General features: G+C 51.6%; 1 protein-coding gene across 4 annotated transcripts in view; it reads left to right on the forward strand.

The window, feature by feature from the left end:
* Nucleotides 1-17,208, forward strand: part of LOC118785448 (plakophilin-4-like) — a 76,985-nt gene that overhangs the window by 50,417 nt on the left and 9,360 nt on the right. For all 4 annotated transcript variants that reach the window (XM_036540086.1, XM_036540088.1, XM_036540087.1 and 1 more), the window contains 6 exons: nucleotides 3,226-3,417; nucleotides 6,883-7,090; nucleotides 8,230-8,362; nucleotides 9,179-9,392; nucleotides 15,167-15,350; nucleotides 16,843-16,960. In XM_036540086.1, the coding sequence (XP_036395979.1) occupies nucleotides 3,226-3,417; nucleotides 6,883-7,090; nucleotides 8,230-8,362; nucleotides 9,179-9,392; nucleotides 15,167-15,350; nucleotides 16,843-16,960 (1,049 nt within the window). The remainder of the gene's footprint in view (nucleotides 1-3,225; nucleotides 3,418-6,882; nucleotides 7,091-8,229; nucleotides 8,363-9,178; nucleotides 9,393-15,166; nucleotides 15,351-16,842; nucleotides 16,961-17,208) is intronic.

The following is a 17,208-nucleotide window of genomic DNA, read 5'->3' on the forward strand; positions in this document are numbered from 1 at the left end:
TGTGAAGAATGTTTGTCTTGTTCGTTTACAGCACAGAGCTTAAGGAACGTAAGCTCAGATTTCCTCGTTTTATAGAACAAGTTTTTTTTTTTTTCACTTTGGCAATCCAAATGTGAACACAGGGCCAATTTGACCAAACATCCAGGAACAGGTTCAAAACATACCTCAGTGTTGAACTTCCCACCGAGCTGCTGGGAAGTGTAAGGTCATATTTGGCTGTGCTGTGGGCCATGGGGAAGTATTGTGGGTGTGGCCATATTTTCTTATTTCGATCCAGGACTGCTTCTGTGAATGCATCTTGAGCTAAAGTGGGGAGGGGCATGTGAATCCACACCACTGCATTAATTGGTTTACTCAGTTTGGGGGTGTGGCCTTTCATCTGCAACAGCTAATCAGCTTCAGCCCCAGCTCCCTGCAGTCACTGGCTTTGAGCCACTCTTGTTCAGTTACGGGTAGTGGATACCCTTCTTTTGTGATGCTGAAAATTGGAACAAGGGCGGAACCTGTTCCTATAATTGAACAATTTGAAAGAGCGTCACAGAAGCTACAGCGGCAGACATCAGCAGCAGAGGCCCGAGTGTGAAGGCTGTTTCACCGTGGGCCTGAAGCTCTACAATCTGACCAGTCACCCCTGCGAATGAGTCAGCAAATACATCTCTTTATTAAACCACGGTCTGTGAGTGACAGTGGCATAAAGACACAAGAAAATAAGAAGACAATCTGCCAAATTATAACTGTCTATTATAACTGTATTATAAATGTATAACTATTATAACTGTCTAGTATTTTTATTATTAAAATAAATTGCTCAAAGAGCCAACTCCCCCACACCCTTACCCATGATAGAGGTTTTTTTGTCCTGGAAACTATTTGACTACATGCGCTTAAGTGTATTTCTGCAGGCTGCCACAGCTCCCAGCATAGCCTTCACCCCAGGGCCGGTGAGTGCGTGTGGAGTTCACTAAGGTCAGGGTTAGAGGTGCTAGTGGAGGCCTTCAGTCTGAAAGGCAATCCTTTTCGAAGCTCCCTTCCCATAGACAGTGGGCAGCTGCTGTGTGTTGGACGGGCTGGAAACCCTCGAGTGTAGCAAGGAGAGGGCTTTGGCAGGCGGTTCGCATTTCGCTGGAGTTTTTACTGGCCCGAGTCGGGCCGTGGCTCTGAGCACGCATGGACAGCCCTGTCTCTGAGGGGTCGCTTCCCTTCCCAGCAGCCTCTGGAGGAGAGCGCTTTGCTCACAGCTCTCATCACGGGGTTTGGGTTTACCAGGCTCCTCCGGCGGTGTGGCTGTCCGCATGAGCTTTAAACAAAGGCCCTTCTCTTTTTCCACTCACTTCCCACTGTTTTTAATCATGAGTTAAGCATGAAGTCGATGTAGTAAACAGCAGCCTGATAGCGCATTGTCTAAAGCATTAGCCTTTGCTCTCATATGGAAGGGAAAAGTGCTCTCACATTGTAGTGCTCTCATAACAGGGCATGAATCCATCCTTTATCAGTTATTCAGCGGAACCACAAGTGTCTTTATTTTATATAAAGAGAGATTTTTTTTTGGCTTTCAGTGCAAGTCATTTTGCACTGTCATTTTTTTCTGTCATTTTGAAAGGTGATAAGATGTTCCAAAATCAGTGTTCGAGTTATCTTGTGTTTTTTTTTGTAGAGCTGCCTTCTGTTCGAGTGGTATGCGCTGGTCAGAGGTTAATAGACTTTTGGCACTGCAGTGTGGAACGCCCTTGTGGCTGTGTCCCCCTGAGAAGCTGTTCCCTCTGGCACGTCGGCCCACGGGTGAGACAAAGAGCAGTCTCTGGAGGCTGGTCTCCCCTCGGCCCGTTTACCCCTGCAGATAATGGCAGGGAAGGGCCAGGCCAGCATCGACACACACACACACACACACACACACACACAAAACACCTTCATGCACTGTTTGTGCTGTTGGCTGTGCACCAATGCACTTCCTGTTTGCAGTGCTCCAGTGCGCTTCCTGTCGGCAGTGTAACAGTGCACTTCCTGTCGGCAGTGCTCCAGTGCACTTCCTGTCGACAGTGCTCCAGTGCACTTCCTGTCGACAGTGCTCCAGTGCACTTCCTGTCGGCAGTGCACACCCACTGGCATCTGCATGGGCTGTGGTTTAGAGGTTCCCCACAGCGGTAGGTGTGAATTGTCTCACAGGGACGTAAGGCCGTACACAGGTGTCAGTCTCTTTCAGTGGAATGTCTCTGAACAGCAGCAGTGGCAACACCAAGTTGAAAATGGTGTACCATAATCATACTGCAGCTTCAATCCACTCCAGTGATAACCTGTTTTTGGCTTTATATGTGCATAAGGTGAGCATCAGAGGCTCTGGTACACTGATCCATCCACAGTGAACCCTGGGCAATCCAAACCAAGGTCGCTGTAAATCCTGCAGACTCCCAGTGATAGTCTGCTAACATTGTAACCCAGACTGGAGCTGATTATGTCTGCATTATAGGGCTCTCAGTGCTGACCGACTTGCTCAGTGCCCAGCAATCACTTCAGTTTCACTCCGTCCCCACGTCCTTCACCGGCGTTTCTCACCGGCAAACCACCCCATGGGTGTGAGAGTGAATGGCGTAACCTCCGTCCTGTTCCAGACACACACCCACATCCTGCCCGTCGCTGGGGCTTGTTCTTCTGGCCTGTTACACAACGCAGTGCCTCAAACCCAGGTCTGACTCCCAGGCAAGCTTCTGCAGGCCCGCCCCGCTCCGAGGAGGGGCCCCTGCCCTTGGAAAATAACTTCTGTTCCCGCCAGCCCCAGAGCATCCTTTTTACATGCTAAATAGGTGAGGGAGGTGCGCGCTGTGTGGTGCCCTATCTGTTTGAAAGGTGGAATTGGAATTCGAGCTTAATAACAAGCCTATTTGTTAGCTGAAAGGACACCAGGGCTGGAGGCAGCATGACTTGACAAAGTAGCACCTAATGTACTGTAACATTACGCAGAGCAGGAAATGAGGCCAAAATTTATTTCAATTAAGTCCTCAGCAGCTTAAGTGTCAGGCTTGTATAAAACGCTTTCTTGAAGCCTTTGATTTTTTTTTCCCCTTCCCCGGTTTATCTCGGGCGTTGCTGTTTCTCCATGTAGAGTGTAGACTCCAGTGGATCTCCGTGTCACAGAGGGAGGAGGGGCCTCTGCCTCGGCTCCGCCCACCTTTGTGAGATACTCTCTGTTGGCTCCGCCCACCTTTGTGAGATATTCTCTGCTGTTCCCAGGTCTGCGGAGCTCCTACGCCAGCCAGCACAGCCAGCTGGGGCAGGGCTTGCGGTCGGCCATCTCACCCGACCGCCACATCACGCCCATCTACGAGGACAGAACCTTCCAGAGCCCACTGTACCGCAGCCCTAACCACGGCACCATAGACCTGAACCACGGCTCCCAGAGCGTCATCTACAGGACCGCGTCAGGTACATTACATTACATTACATTACAATACATTACATTCATTTAGCAGACACTCTTATCCAGAGCGACTTCCAGCACAAAGCCACAGAAGTATGTCCATTCAAGTTGTCTGTTTAATAGTGTCAGACCAGGCTAGTAACACTCGCAGACCAGTGAGTGTGAGTATAACACTATTCAAGTCCTACCACAGGTTAACTTGTGCAGCCTGACTAGACAGCCCAAAAAGTAAGGGTAGCCAGGTATACTACCATACACCGCAGTCAGTAAGTCATAGAATCCAAAACACATTGCATTACACGTCATAAACATCTTGCTACGCATCCCATTGGCCAAATGAGCCAACCAATGACAGTTCAGTGTGCATGCAGCCAATGACGGTGCAGTACACAGGCTGTGTAGAAGTTTTTGGGAGAGTGGCTATGGAACTGGGCTTGTTATATACAGGGTAGTGGTCTGTACCAGATATTATGCCCAGGGACCCTCAAGCAAGATTGCTAATCTGAATTGTTCTGTAATTCTGTGGTTGTATACATGCATAGTAGAAACGTATGATGTGGAAGTCCCTTTGGATTAAGACACTCACCAGACAAAGATAGGCCATGGTAGAAAGAGCAGGCTTGCATTGTTCTTAAAGGGTTAAGAAAGTGTCTCAGTAGGGAGAGATTCAAGGCAGTAGGCAGAGATTCAAGTGACACGTGAGTGTGCTATCTGCAGGAGTCATGTGACACTCCAGGAGAGGATGCGGGACCGCAATGTAGGGCATGTTGCGTATTGCTTCCTCTCCCTACGCCAGCGTCCCAGGTGCATCTCCTGGTGGACGCATTTTCGGACAGGTCGGCCACTCTCGCCTTGCGGTTTTTGGCCATAGCACGTCCCTCTTGAGAGCACCTCGTTCTCCAGACAGCCAACTCGTCCAGGTCTCTCTGTCAAAGGGAGGAACATCAAAAAAAAGCCGATGCTGCCGTAATGGGGTTGAACACAAAGGCAGCCAGTTACTGCGGTGTCACAGTGATAAGGCCCGGAGAGGGAAGGCCGGGGGCATCCGCTCGGCCGGCAACACGATTTTGGGGAAAACCACCGGGTGTTAAAATTCGGCCCGCGTTCCTCCCTGGCTCCTGCGGGCCCTCCTCTCTCTCTCCCTCTCCTCCCGGAGATTGCAGCTCGGGCCCCAGATCCTCTCCGGCCGATAAGTCCGCTAATAAATGGCATTGATACTGAGGACAGCTCCTGCAGATAAGCGGCCGTAATGTGTTTACGCTGCGCCACGGAGAGGGAGAGAGGGAGACGGAGAGGGGAAAAAAGTCTGTTTGGAGTCTTTACAAAAACCCACTTCATTAGAGAAAATCCAATTTGATCCCCGAGCACTCTTTGTCATGCTGTGAAATTAAATTTTAATGACCTTTTTCTCTCCAGTGCTATTTTCTAACATTCTTTATTTATGGCTGTCCGTGTGTTTCTGTGGAGTTGAATGTGGTTTTTATCATGATAAATGGTAATATTGATCTGCCGCGCAAAGAAAAGAATTCGCAGAAATGAGCAATGAATGCAAATTTTTTTAACAAGCTTAATCAAGCATAGGTTACCCTTTAGAGCTCAGCTGAATTGTGGGTAGGGTTTCTAATGAAAGCCAGGAGTGGGGCGGGGGGGTTACATGACAGTGTTTGGAAGCTGTTTGGTCTCCTTAAAGTCCTTTTTATCTTACCGTCAGTGTTTGTTTCATTTACAGACATTATTTCATAAATTCCTCCCCAGATTTCGCATTTCTGGCGGATATTAATTCAGTAGCTTTGTGTGGATTGCGCTGTGTGACTTCCTGGGGTCGGTCTGCTCCAGTTAGCGCAGCGTTGCGGCTCGCGCCCTGCCTGAAGACAGCGGTTACATCACAGATCTGAAATAATAAAGAGGCGAGGAGAAAAGTGCATCCATGTGAAAAATGCAATGTTTGGAACGGGGCATCGAGCTGACGTTTGGGCGCCCCTTCCGAAAAAAATACACACCCTGCGTCCGGGCCCGGTCCCCGTGGTGGTAGAGGGAGCACGTGGGTGAGGGGGGGGGGGAAGGAGGACTGAAAAATTGAATAAGTACATAACAGGATGTCCTCTCTCTGTGCGCTTGCTGCTGGTGCTATTTGTGTGTCACCCGCGGAGACTGCGGTTCTGTCGTCAGGGTGACCGTGGGTGGTGCCGGAGCGCGGGTGACATTGCTGAGGAAGGAGGAGAACCGCCGTGGCCATCTAGCTCAGACACGGGGACGCCCACCCCCTCGAGAGGGGCACCCCCGAGCCCCAGCCTCCGACCGAGGGGTCACCCCCCCACAGGAAAACCCGAAGGACATGTTTCTCAGGGCCTCTCCTCGTAAAAAAAGCAACAGTAAAACGTCTCCAGGAATCGTGCGGCCGGTTCATTCTGGAATCATGGGAGTTTTGCTTTTACCCACTGCATTAATTGCTTCCAGACCGGAGGAACTGCTGCGTGGTGCAGAAAAAGGCCGGGCCGTCGGCCTGCTGTCTCCGTTCGGTAATGTGTACAGTGTGTTTCCTCATAAAGCCTGGTGTCAGGACATTACTGCCGCAGTGCTTAATGCGGCGCGTTCATGCAAAACGCGTAATGCGCACAAGAACAGAATTAGCTGACCTTGTTTAAAATGATTTTTATTTTTAGATGTATATATTTATCCCTGCAAACAGTATCGCTGGAAACTGGTTGTGGGAATATTGTACTTTACAGTGGTCATAGTGGACTGCTTTCATATCATGCCTTTCCTGAATTTTGAAGCTCGTTATAGTGAGAGGGACGACCTGCATTAACCAGCACCAGCGCACCTGTCTGAGTCATCCACTGCACCTGCCTGGGTCACCCACCGCAGCCATTTTGTGCCAGAAAGCTCATCACACAGCCGAGATTGGCGGGGGGGGGGCGGGGGGGGTGGGTGTCTAGTCTTTTCTACACAATGATGCCAGCACTGGGCGCAGGTGCCTTGACCCGCACTTACTGTGCAAAGAGCCCTGCACTGAAACTCTCTTCATCCATGGTGAAAAGGCTGTGAAGAAGGGTGACAGAGACAGAGACAGAGAGAGAAAAAGGGGCAGCAGTGTAGCATGGTGGCAAGGAGCAGGAGCGTGTCCTCTTTGTGTATTTGTTGCTGGTGCTATTTGTGTGTCACCCATGGAGACTGTGGCCTCCCTTGTAATCAAAAGGTTGCTGGTTTGATTCCCCCGCTGGGGCACAGCTGCTTTACCCTTGGGCAGCTTACTTAATCCATAATTTCCTAAGTAAATATCCAGCTGTATAAATGGGTATATAAACATGTAAAACTGTAACCTATGTAAGCCATTCTGGATAAGAGCATCTGCTAAATGACAGCAATGCAATGTAATGGAATATGATGAAGAGAGAGAGATAAAGAGACAGAGGGAGAGCCCTCGAGGTGCTGACGGGTTCCTCACTGCCTCTGTGACGTGTTTTCAGGTATCGGGAACCTCCAGAGAACCTCCAGCCAGCGCAGCACGATGACCTACCAAAGAAGCAACTATGCCCTGAACACAGCCGCCACCTACGCGGAGCCGTACCGCTCCGCCCACTACCGCCCCGCCGAGTCCAGCTACGCCCGGCAGGTGGTGACGGACGATGGGGCCACCCGCTCGCCATCCATAGACAGCATCCAGAAGGACCCAAGGTGCGGTACACTGCCGGATTTTAGCACAGGCTGGCGTTCTGTGTAGCAATGGATGTGTATGGAGGCTACATACGACATCATACTGCCACATGATATAGTATGACATGTGTCTGTTGGTCTGTCTGTCTCCCTGCATGTCTGTGTCTCTGTCTGTGTCTTTGTGTCTTTGTGTCTCTGTGTCTCTATCTGTGTCTCTTTCTGTGTCTCTGTCTCTGTGTCTGTGTATATGGTTAACTTTCTTCTTTTCGTTAAGCCCACAGTAATTCCACAGGGTAGCTGCTTCATCACTGCTGTCCTTTGTATATTCACTGCCTCCGTCTCATTGGCTGTCCCAGCTTTGCCCAAGACCTCCGCATTGGCCTTGTTCACACAGTATCTTCAAGGGAATGTTCCAGAAGTGCTTGAAACTGCACCTTTCTGACCCTGACGGTCAAGCTGCCGCAGACTGGCCTGACCTTGTCATCCTCCCGTCAGCGTTTTGGTGGGAGTCTCAGGCTCCTGGGGGCTCGGGGGGTGGGGGAGGGGGAAAAGAGGGGCACTGAGATACCCGCCCCTGCCTCCCCGCCTCTGCCCTGCCCTGCCCTGTGGAGGGAATTTTAGTGTGTCGTTGAGAGCAAATGACTGCACAGCCCTCGGAGCGAAACGCCGTGCAGGCGGCGCCGTTGCCGTGGGAACCATGAAATGAGCCGCTTGTTATGTGCAGGGGCCGTGAGGGCTCGGGGCTGGTTTTCCGCGAAAATAGATTTGAACGGGAGCGGCGTCCAGAGCTTCTCCACCTGCCGCCTTCAGAATAAGCGCAGACACAGCTGTGCCGCCCACGGCTCCCAATAACAGCAGCGTCTAACAGCCTGAGGAGGTCAGGGCTCAGCTCTCAATCCTCAATCCAGGCAACCGATCACCCAAAAAAGGAGAGGGGGTCTGTGTCTGAACATTCCGAGCTCAGAACATTCTAAACTCCGAGATCTGAAATATACTTTCGTCTGGCGATGGAGGAAAAAAAAAATGTAATAAACCTAAAACAAGCAAGATCTCTTTTGCGGATATAAATGTCTTCTTGCAGGGCTTTGACTTATTGAGGTTATCGCCCAGAGCACTCTCATATCAGGGTTTGTGAGCCTTTTCTCGTTTCTGTCTGGCAGAGAGTTCGCCTGGCGGGACCCGGAGCTGCCGGAGGTCATCCACATGCTGCAGCACCAGTTCCCGTCCGTGCAGGCCAACGCTGCCGCCTACCTGCAGCACCTGTGCTTTGGGGATAACGGAGTCAAGGCCGAGGTACCGTCTGCCCCGCTCGTTACCGCGGCTCTGCCGGCCGCCGGAGTGTTTGACGGCTCTCTCGACGGAAACCTCTCCGTTCCTATGACTCATGCACGCACTCGCGGGTGCGCTCGCGCGAATGCACACACAGAAACACGGAAACAAACACACACAGAAACAAACGCGTGCAGGCAGAAACGAACACAGAAACAAACACACACACGGAAACACAGAAGCAAATGCATCCGTGCAAGAATACAGAAACAAACACAGTATCAAACGCACGCACGCAGACGGAAACACACGAACACATGCACGCAAAAACATACACACAGACACACGCGCACACAGAAACACACACACGCACACGGACCGCAGAGAGCTCCTCCACTCAAGCACACTGTCTCTCAGATGCAGGATGGAAGCCTCGGAGAAGAGCGCTCTCTCTGACCTCCTCTCAGGGGCCAGACGAGCAGGGCGGGGGGGCGGGGGCGGGGGCGGGGGCTGGAGATGAGCTCATTCTGTTCAGTGCTATGCAGCAGATCCATCCTGAGCACCGCACAGTCACGTCACAGAGGCCAGGAGAATCTCATAACTTTCTTTCAACTCGGCATAAGCACCGAATAAGAGCAGGACTGACCTGCTTTGACTCTGAGATTCTAAGACTTTGCAGTTGGAATGTCAGATTTTGTCCAGTTTAATGAATGTTTTCATATCTGCTAGATGTTTTGGACATCGTGTCCCGAGCGGTGCAGCTTAGGTCAGAATCCTAGATCCTTATCAATTTCCCAGGAGTACAAATGAAACGGTTCTTTTTGGAAACTGTGTGTGTAGGTGTGCCGTCTGGGAGGGATCAAGCACCTGGTGGACCTTTTGGACCACAAGGTTCTGGACGTGCAGCGCAATGCCTGTGGGGCGCTGAGGAACCTGGTGTACGGGAAGGCCACGGACGACAACAAGATCGCCGTGAGGAACGCGGGCGGAGTCCCCGCCCTGCTGCGGCTGCTGAGGAAGACTGTGGACGCCGAAGTCAGGGAGCTGGTGACCGGTGCGTGCATCTGTCCCGCTGACACTGCACTGACCCCTCCCCACGGGCTGCCTCTCACCCTGGGAGGCCTGGCCCTCCGCCACTGTGAGACATGCCCCTCCCCTTTATCCCATGCCCCCCCCCCGAGAGATTTACCCCTCCCCATGACCGGTTTGCCCCTCCCCACAATGCCATGCCCCTCCCCCTGAGAGGCCCACCCCCTCCCTCTGTTCTCTGCCCCACCCTTTTCCCCTCTGTGTCTCTGCCTGCCAGTCCACCATCTGCTCTCTTCAGAGGTCGTATTTCTGGAGCACATGGATATTCCACTGATCCATAATTCAGAGCACTCTCCCCACATCACACCCGCTGCTGTATCGCTGCCTGCTGACGGAAGGCTGTCCCGCAGATAAAGAACACTGCCGTGGAGAGGCTGATGCATGGCCAGGTAGCGCTGGGGTATTGATGAGGCGTGGCTGTGCTCGCGGCTGCCCGCAGTGTGGAAGGGTCACCGTGGCAGTGGGAAGGCCGGTGCTGAGTCACGGTTCTGACCCGCTTGGGCCCAGGGTGGCCGGGCCCGGGGCCAGGCGATGTCACGGTGAAGTCACGCAGCTCTCCGCCATCCACCTGCTCAGGCTGGCGGCTGGGACAGGGCCAGAAGAACACCTCAGAAAGTTCACATTTCCCTCCTGTTCATTATGGATACTTGCTGTCCTCTCCCCTCTGGAGAGTGACAGTGTAGCATGGTGGTGAGGAGCAGTGCCTGTAACTAAAACCTAACTGGTTCGATTCCCCACTGGGGCACTGCTGCTGTACCCTTGGGCAAGGTCCTTAACCCGGAGTTGCCTCAGTAAATATCCAGCTGTATAAATAGGTAACATGTAAAAAAAGTATAACCTATGTCAGTCGCTCTGGATAAGCGTGTCTGCTAAATACCGATAAGGTAATGTAATGTCCTGGTTTTGTCACATGGATCAGCTTTTTCTACCCTGGAATCTTAGAACTCCTTGTTTCGTGAGTCTCCGGCAGCAGACAGAGGTTTCTCTGAGATTTCGTTGTCTGGGTAGTGTCTGTAATCACATCAGCGAGCGGAGACGCTCGGCTTCCGAGCAGCTGATGCCGCAGTCTTCTCTCGGCCGCGTGGCCCGGTGCAGGTCGGGTTACGGTGTTGTGGGATCGTCTGTCCAGCGATACAAGCGCTTCGCTCTCTGGCACATGCCGAACATGTTGCAGAGGGAAGTGTTAGGTAGCACCGCTCCATCTGCTGCCGCAGCTTCTGTGACTTCCCAGCAATTAGCGGGTTACGTTATGCAAGCACAACGCGATTTTCGAGCTGTCTGGGCATAACCTGTCCCCATAGGAAGCTCAGGGCTTCTGCATCTGTTGGGATAGTATAATTGCATGTGGTCCTCTGAGTCTAACTGGAAAAACAAAACTCTTTAGCTGAAGGTTTTGGCACCGCAAGGGAACCATGCATGCTGCATGTTCCTGGATGTGTGGAGGCGTTCCTGGCTGACTCACTCTTCTGAGCATGCTCAAGACGAGCCAGGCCCCACCCTAGTCAATAGTGCATAAAGTGATGAAGCCGTTAAGAAGCGATTATCCTGAACTCCTGTCTCTCAGTCAAACAGAAAAGGTCCTGTTTTTTTACCCCACTCCACAGTAACATCTCACAGCCCTGACTTGACCTTTTTAAAACTTGGTTATGTTTTCAATTACACTTTAAGTTTAAGTGTCCTTTTAAGTGGAGGTCATTTACCGAAAGTCCTCCTCCTCACGTTCAATCACAAGAATGAGCCAACCACACAGTCACCGCAGCAGAGCCCTAACAGACAGGTGTTACGCACTGGTGTCTGTGTGTGCGTATGAGTGTGTTAAATCACACGCCCATGTTAATTGAGTTCAGTGGCTGTAGGTGGAGCAGAGCTCCCCTGCCTGCCCTGTAGGGTCAGTTTCACTCCTGCCAAAGGGCTCCTCTCTGCCCCCTGCGAGTTTCGAGAGACGGCTGTGACCCACCAGGGGTCTCTGGGGTCGTGCAGACACATGTGAAGCCGTCCCGGCCAGGGTCTGTGTCCCAGACCAGCTGCTGTTGTTTTTGTCCTTTTCTCTGGTGGCCCAGCAGATCAGACGTCAGCCCCTCCCCTGACGACCCCCCCCCCCCCCCCCCCCCGTCTGTCACCTCTCCCCTGTCCCAAACAGACCACCCCGGCTGTCTCAGGCTTTGTACACAGTTGTCTGGTCCCGGGGCACGCAGTTTGGACGCAGCCTTTGTTTGCGGAAGCGATTTTGCAATAGGGACCGCATGCCCAGCTAGCGCTGGACAGAGCTTGCGTTTGTGTTTGAAAACGTGGTTCTGTGTGTGTGGGTGTAGCCTCGACGCAGGCGATCCATTCGTTAGCGACACCTCTGACATCATGGGGGCAGTGACAGCACCCTGCCCACGAGGCAGCCAATGACGATGCACGCACCCTTTATGTGCCGTGAAAAACGTCACACCAAAACCTTTTTTATTTCAAACTTTATTTTAAACACCAGATCCTCCGTTTTCCTTCACCGTGTGCTGAAATGGTGGGTGGCTTTAAGGCTTTACTGCCCTGTGTCATCCCAGCGCTGCAGGGTCCTTCTAGTGAACCTTCTCCTGAAATGGGGGGAAAAAAAAAAACAAATGTTCACCGAAATACCTGTGACCATGCAGTCACAGCATTTGGAAGAACCCCCTCCCAGAGAGCTGGATGGAATTCTTTGAGATGGCTCCTGGCATTTAGTGTTAAGAAAAGGATTACATCACTACTTTGTCTGCTTGCAAGAGAAGCTTGTGCTGTAGCTTAGGTATGGGTATGACACACAGAGCTTACATATGGGCATAAAACACACACGCTCATTTATGGAAGTAAAGCATGTATTTTATACATGGGCGTGAAATGCATAGCTTATATATGGCTATAAGACACACAGTTAATACAAGAGCATTAAAAGCATGTCACAGGCTTCACTACTCTCTGTCCTCCATTACAGAGAGGAGGCCTCCTAAAAACCTGCCTGAGTTCTACAGCCTGTGTTGATTTGCCCAGCTACCTAGGAAACACACACACACAGGCAGAAACAGTGAGCACCTTAAGTGACGGAGTGTCCTCTGAACCGCACATGTAGTTCCTGACACTGTTTTCAGCGGCTGTGAGCAGGTAGGGCAGAGAGGTGTAACTGTGTTAAGGGTTCGGTCAGGTGAAACGCCCCTCGGCGGGATGGGTGCCTCCCGCGCCCGCGAGAGCCACCCCTCGTATCCAAACCGACATGCCGGAGCACAGGCTGAGGCCGGAGGGCGGGGGCGGTGTCTGCACTCCTCTCTCCTCAACCGAATGCCTCAGGGGTGCCCGTGGTGTCTCCACCCTGTGCGTGTGTGTGTGTGTGTGTGTGTGTGTGTGTGTGTGTGTGTGTGTGTGTGTGTGTGCGTGTGTGTGTGAGTGAAAGAGAGAGAGAGAATGTCTGCTCTGCTACGCCACCCTCCGAATGTGACTCCCAAGCGCAGTACTTTGGCACACTAAGCGGTGTCACTGTGGCATGCGCTTGGTGGCTAAGGACTGACCTTGCAACAGAGGTTGCAGGTTTGATTCCCAAGAGCATTCACTCCTGTGATACAGGCACGCAAAGTAAGCCACCTTGGATGAGGACGCCTGCTGTGCCACGAGTGATGTAATGCTGAAAAGCGCTGCCTTTTAATGAATCGCACGCGTGTGGCACAGCATCAGATAAACCGCTGTGGTAGTGGGCGGTGGCACAGCATCAGATAAACCGCTGTGGGAGGGGGCGGTGGCACAGCGTGCCGCGCAGAGACGGGGGCAGAACGGAGCGGGGACAGGCACACGCCTTCTACACGCGCAGCCCGACTCACCCCGAGATTCACCAGATTGCCTCATCCCGCTGTGGTCTCTGGTGTCATCGCTGACTTTCCATTCTGCACCATTAGCCGCCACGGTGCAGGATCTGACATGGCTCCTGCAGACCGCTGAGCTGAAACACGGGTGTGTCTGCGCTGTAGTGCTCCACTGCGAGCAGCAGGCGTGTGTGTGAGCTGAAATACTCCGCTCTGAGTGTCGGCGTCTGACACATCTCTCGCAGGTTTCTGCCCTATAGGGCAGCAGTGTAGCATAGTGGAAAGGGACAAGGCTCGTAGCCGAAAGGGTTGCTGGTTTGATTCCCCGCTGCAGCTCTGCTGCTGTACCCCTGGGCAAAGTACTTAACCCAGAACTGCTTCAGTAAATATCCAGCTGTATAAATGGATAACATGAATTTGTACCCTATGTTAGTTACTCTGAATAAGAGTGTCTGTAGCCGTGCGTAGCTGTGTGCTGGATGTGGTAGGACTCTAGCAGGGAATCACCGGGATTAGCCGCTTAGCACAGCGCCTGGCTCTGCTCCCACGCCAGTCTTATCTGTCAGTCACACTTAATGAAATCCCCAAATCGGTCCCACACGTGGAGACCTCTGACTGCTGCCCCGCCCCCGCGGATAGCCACTGTCTGCTCCCTCTGTCTGTCTTTATCTTTCCCTCTCTGCATCTCTTTCCTCATCCCTCTTGTTTCTTGCTCTCTCCAGTCCTCTCCTCTTTTCTCTCTCTCCATCTTTGTACGTCTTTACCCCCCCCATCCCTTCGTCTCTTTTCATCACTCTCAATCTCCTCTCGTTTTTCTGTCGCCATCCCCTCTCCCCCTCCCCACCTTCTGTCACCTCTCTGCCCCGTTCTGTCTCTCTCTTCCCCATCTCTCTGTCTTTCTTCCTTCTCTCTCTCTTCCATCCCTCTGTATCTCTCTCTCTCTCTCTCTTCCATCCCTCTGTATCTCTCTCTCTCTCACTCTCTCTCTCTCTCTTCCATCCCTCTGTATCTCTCTCTCTCTCTCACTCTCTCTCTCTCTCTTCCATCCCTCTGTATCTCTCTCTCTCTCACTCTCTCTCTTTCTCTTCCATCTCTCTGTATCTCTCTCCTCCATCTCTCTCTCATTCTCTGTCTCTCTCTCTTCTCTCTCTTTTCCATCTCTCTCTCTCCGTCTCTCTCATTATATCTTTCTTTTCCATCCCTCTGTATCTCTCCTCTCCATCTCTCTCCTCCTCTCCTCCGGAGTTCCAGCAGGCTGGATGTCAGCCTGTGTTTGAGCCCTCCAGTCGCAGTGATCTAATTAACAGGACTGTCACACACTGTTGGATCCTCAGCAGATGTTGCATTAGAAGCACCACCATATAGCAGATGACTGTCATTAGTAACCATGCATAAAAGAGCACAAAAAACAACAATAAAAAATTACGTTTATTTAAAATTAGCACATATATGTTTTACTGTTTACTCTGAGCCATATGTTTGAAAGGTGTTTAAACAGAGCAGAGGCTGTTGGTGTGTCAGCTGAGAATCCCGTGCTGTCAGAGGGCCGTGCTTGATTTGTGTGTCGTCGGCAGTGTAGCATAGTGGTTAAGGAGCAGGGCTTGTATCGGAAGCTTGCCAGTTTGATTCCCCGCTTCGATCCCCCGCTTGGAATCGATTCTTTGATTCCCCGCACTGCTGTTGTATCCTTGGGCAAGGTACTTAACCCACAGTTTCCTCAGTAAATACCCAGCTGTATAAATGGGTAACATGTAAAAACCGTGTAACCTATGTGGGGCGCTCTGGATAAGAGCATCTGCTAAATGATAGTAATGTAATGTTATCGTTAGGACTGACTGCTCCTCTTTGGGTCTGATCCGTGGGCGGAGCTATAAACAGCCGCACCCCCGTAATCGCCGACCCCGCAACGCTCTCTCTGTCTCGACAGGGGTGCTGTGGAACCTGTCCTCCTGCGACGCGGTGAAGATGACAATCGTCCGGGACGCCTTAAGCACGTTGACCAACACTGTGATCATCCCCCACTCCGGCTGGAGCACCTCGTCCTTCGACGACGACCACAAGCTCAAGTTCCACTCCTCCCTGGTGCTGCGAAACACCAGCGGCTGCCTGAGGTAATGAGCGCTCGGCCCCTGCGGACCCGTGGGGCTGCACTGCCACCTTGTGGACATGCAGGGACACTGCAGCTGAGTGAAGCTCCCAGCACCTGAATGACAGTGGAATGTTACTTACAGTGTGTGGGTCACTTGAACATTGATGTAGTCAATGAGGGTGTTGTTCTGTATAGTAGAAGGGTAGGCGTTGTAGATATGACGGGTAGATCTGGGTAATTACCAGTTTATATGTCCAGGTTTGAGCTCTGTAACTCTGTGAGCACACATTCATCTGCAGTGGCTCTATGGTAGGCAGCATTCTGACAGCACAAACCTTTCTCCAATCTGCCTGGTGTCTGTCTGTCTGTCTGTTACAGGTGGAGTTATCCTTCCTGTCCTTTCCATCTCCCTCTGAATATTCAGCTTTACTATATTTGTCATTTCACTGAACTTTAATTCAGTTTTACTGTGGTGTGACATTCCCATTGGCCTACCCCATGGCCCCCCACTCTGCTTCTTGATAGAGGAGAGATGTGGGGTTCATACAGGGAGCGTGGGCAGTGCGTGTGAGATTTCCCTCTCCCTTAGCACCCAGCGCTCTCACAGTGACAGCACTCAGACCCTACAGAGCTCTCATCCCTTAATGGCAAAGCCGCACTACTGAGGCACACACAGCACAGCAACTGCGCCTCCTGGGAGACACTCATCTTAGGGAGATTATAGAAAGGATAAAACCTCTGTGTGTGTGTGTGTGTGTGTGTGTGTGTGTGTGTGTGTGTGTGTGTGTGTGTGTGTGTGTGTGTGAGAGAATAGCATTACTGAACCTGTCTGTGTGTGTGTGTGTGTGTGTGTGTGTGTGAATAGCATTACTGAACCTGTGTGTGTGTGTTTGTGTGTGTGTGTGTGTGTGTGTGAGAATAGCATTACTGAACCTGTCTGTGTGTGTGTGTGTGTGTGTATGTGAGAATAGCATTACTGAACCTGTCTGTGTGTGTGTGTGTGTGTGTGTATGTGAGAATAGCATTACTGAACCTGTCTGTGTGTGTGTGTGTGTGTGTGTGTGTATGTGAGAATAGCATTACTGAACCTGTCTGTGTGTGTGTGTGTGTGTGTGTGTGTGTGTGTGTTTGTGTGTGTGTATGTGAGAATAGCATTACTGAACCTGTCTGTGTGTGTGTGTGTGTGTGTGTGTGTGTGTGTGTGTGTGAGAATAGCATTACTGAACCTGTCTGTGTGTGTGTGTGTGTGTGTGTGTGTGTGTGTGTGTGTGTGTGTGTGAGAATAGCATTACTGAACCTGTCTGTGTGTGTGTGTGTGTGTGTGTGTGTGAGAATAGTATTACTGAACCTGTCTGTGTGTGTGTGTGTGTGTGTGTATGTGTGTGTGTGTGAGAATAGCATTACTGAACCTGTCTGTGTGTGTGTGTGTGTGTGTGTGTGTGAGAATAGCATTACTGAACCTGTCTGTGTGTGTGTGTGTGTGTGTGTGTGTGTGTGTGTGTGTGTGGCTGCAGGAACCTGAGCTCGGCGGGAGAGGAGGCCAGGAAGCAGATGCGCTGCTGTGAGGGGCTGGTGGACTCTCTGCTCTACGTCATCAAGGCCTGCGTCAACACCTCCGACTTCGACAGCAAGGTGTGTGTGTGTGTGTGTGTGTGTGTGTCTGCCCTACGCACGCACACACAAACTCTCTTTCTGTGTCTCTCTCTCTCTCTCTCTCTCTCTCACACACACACACACACACACACACACACATTGTCTGGACTGGAACCCTCCTCTCCTGGCCTTTGTGCTGGTGTCCTCTCAATATTTATCCACAATGTCTATCCACAATGTGCACTTATAAAAGGTGTTGAGTTTCCTGCACCTTTTCTTTGTACATT

The sequence above is a fragment of the Megalops cyprinoides genome, chromosome 11 (assembly GCF_013368585.1).
Source record: "Megalops cyprinoides isolate fMegCyp1 chromosome 11, fMegCyp1.pri, whole genome shotgun sequence".
NCBI lineage: Eukaryota > Metazoa > Chordata > Actinopteri > Elopiformes > Megalopidae > Megalops > Megalops cyprinoides.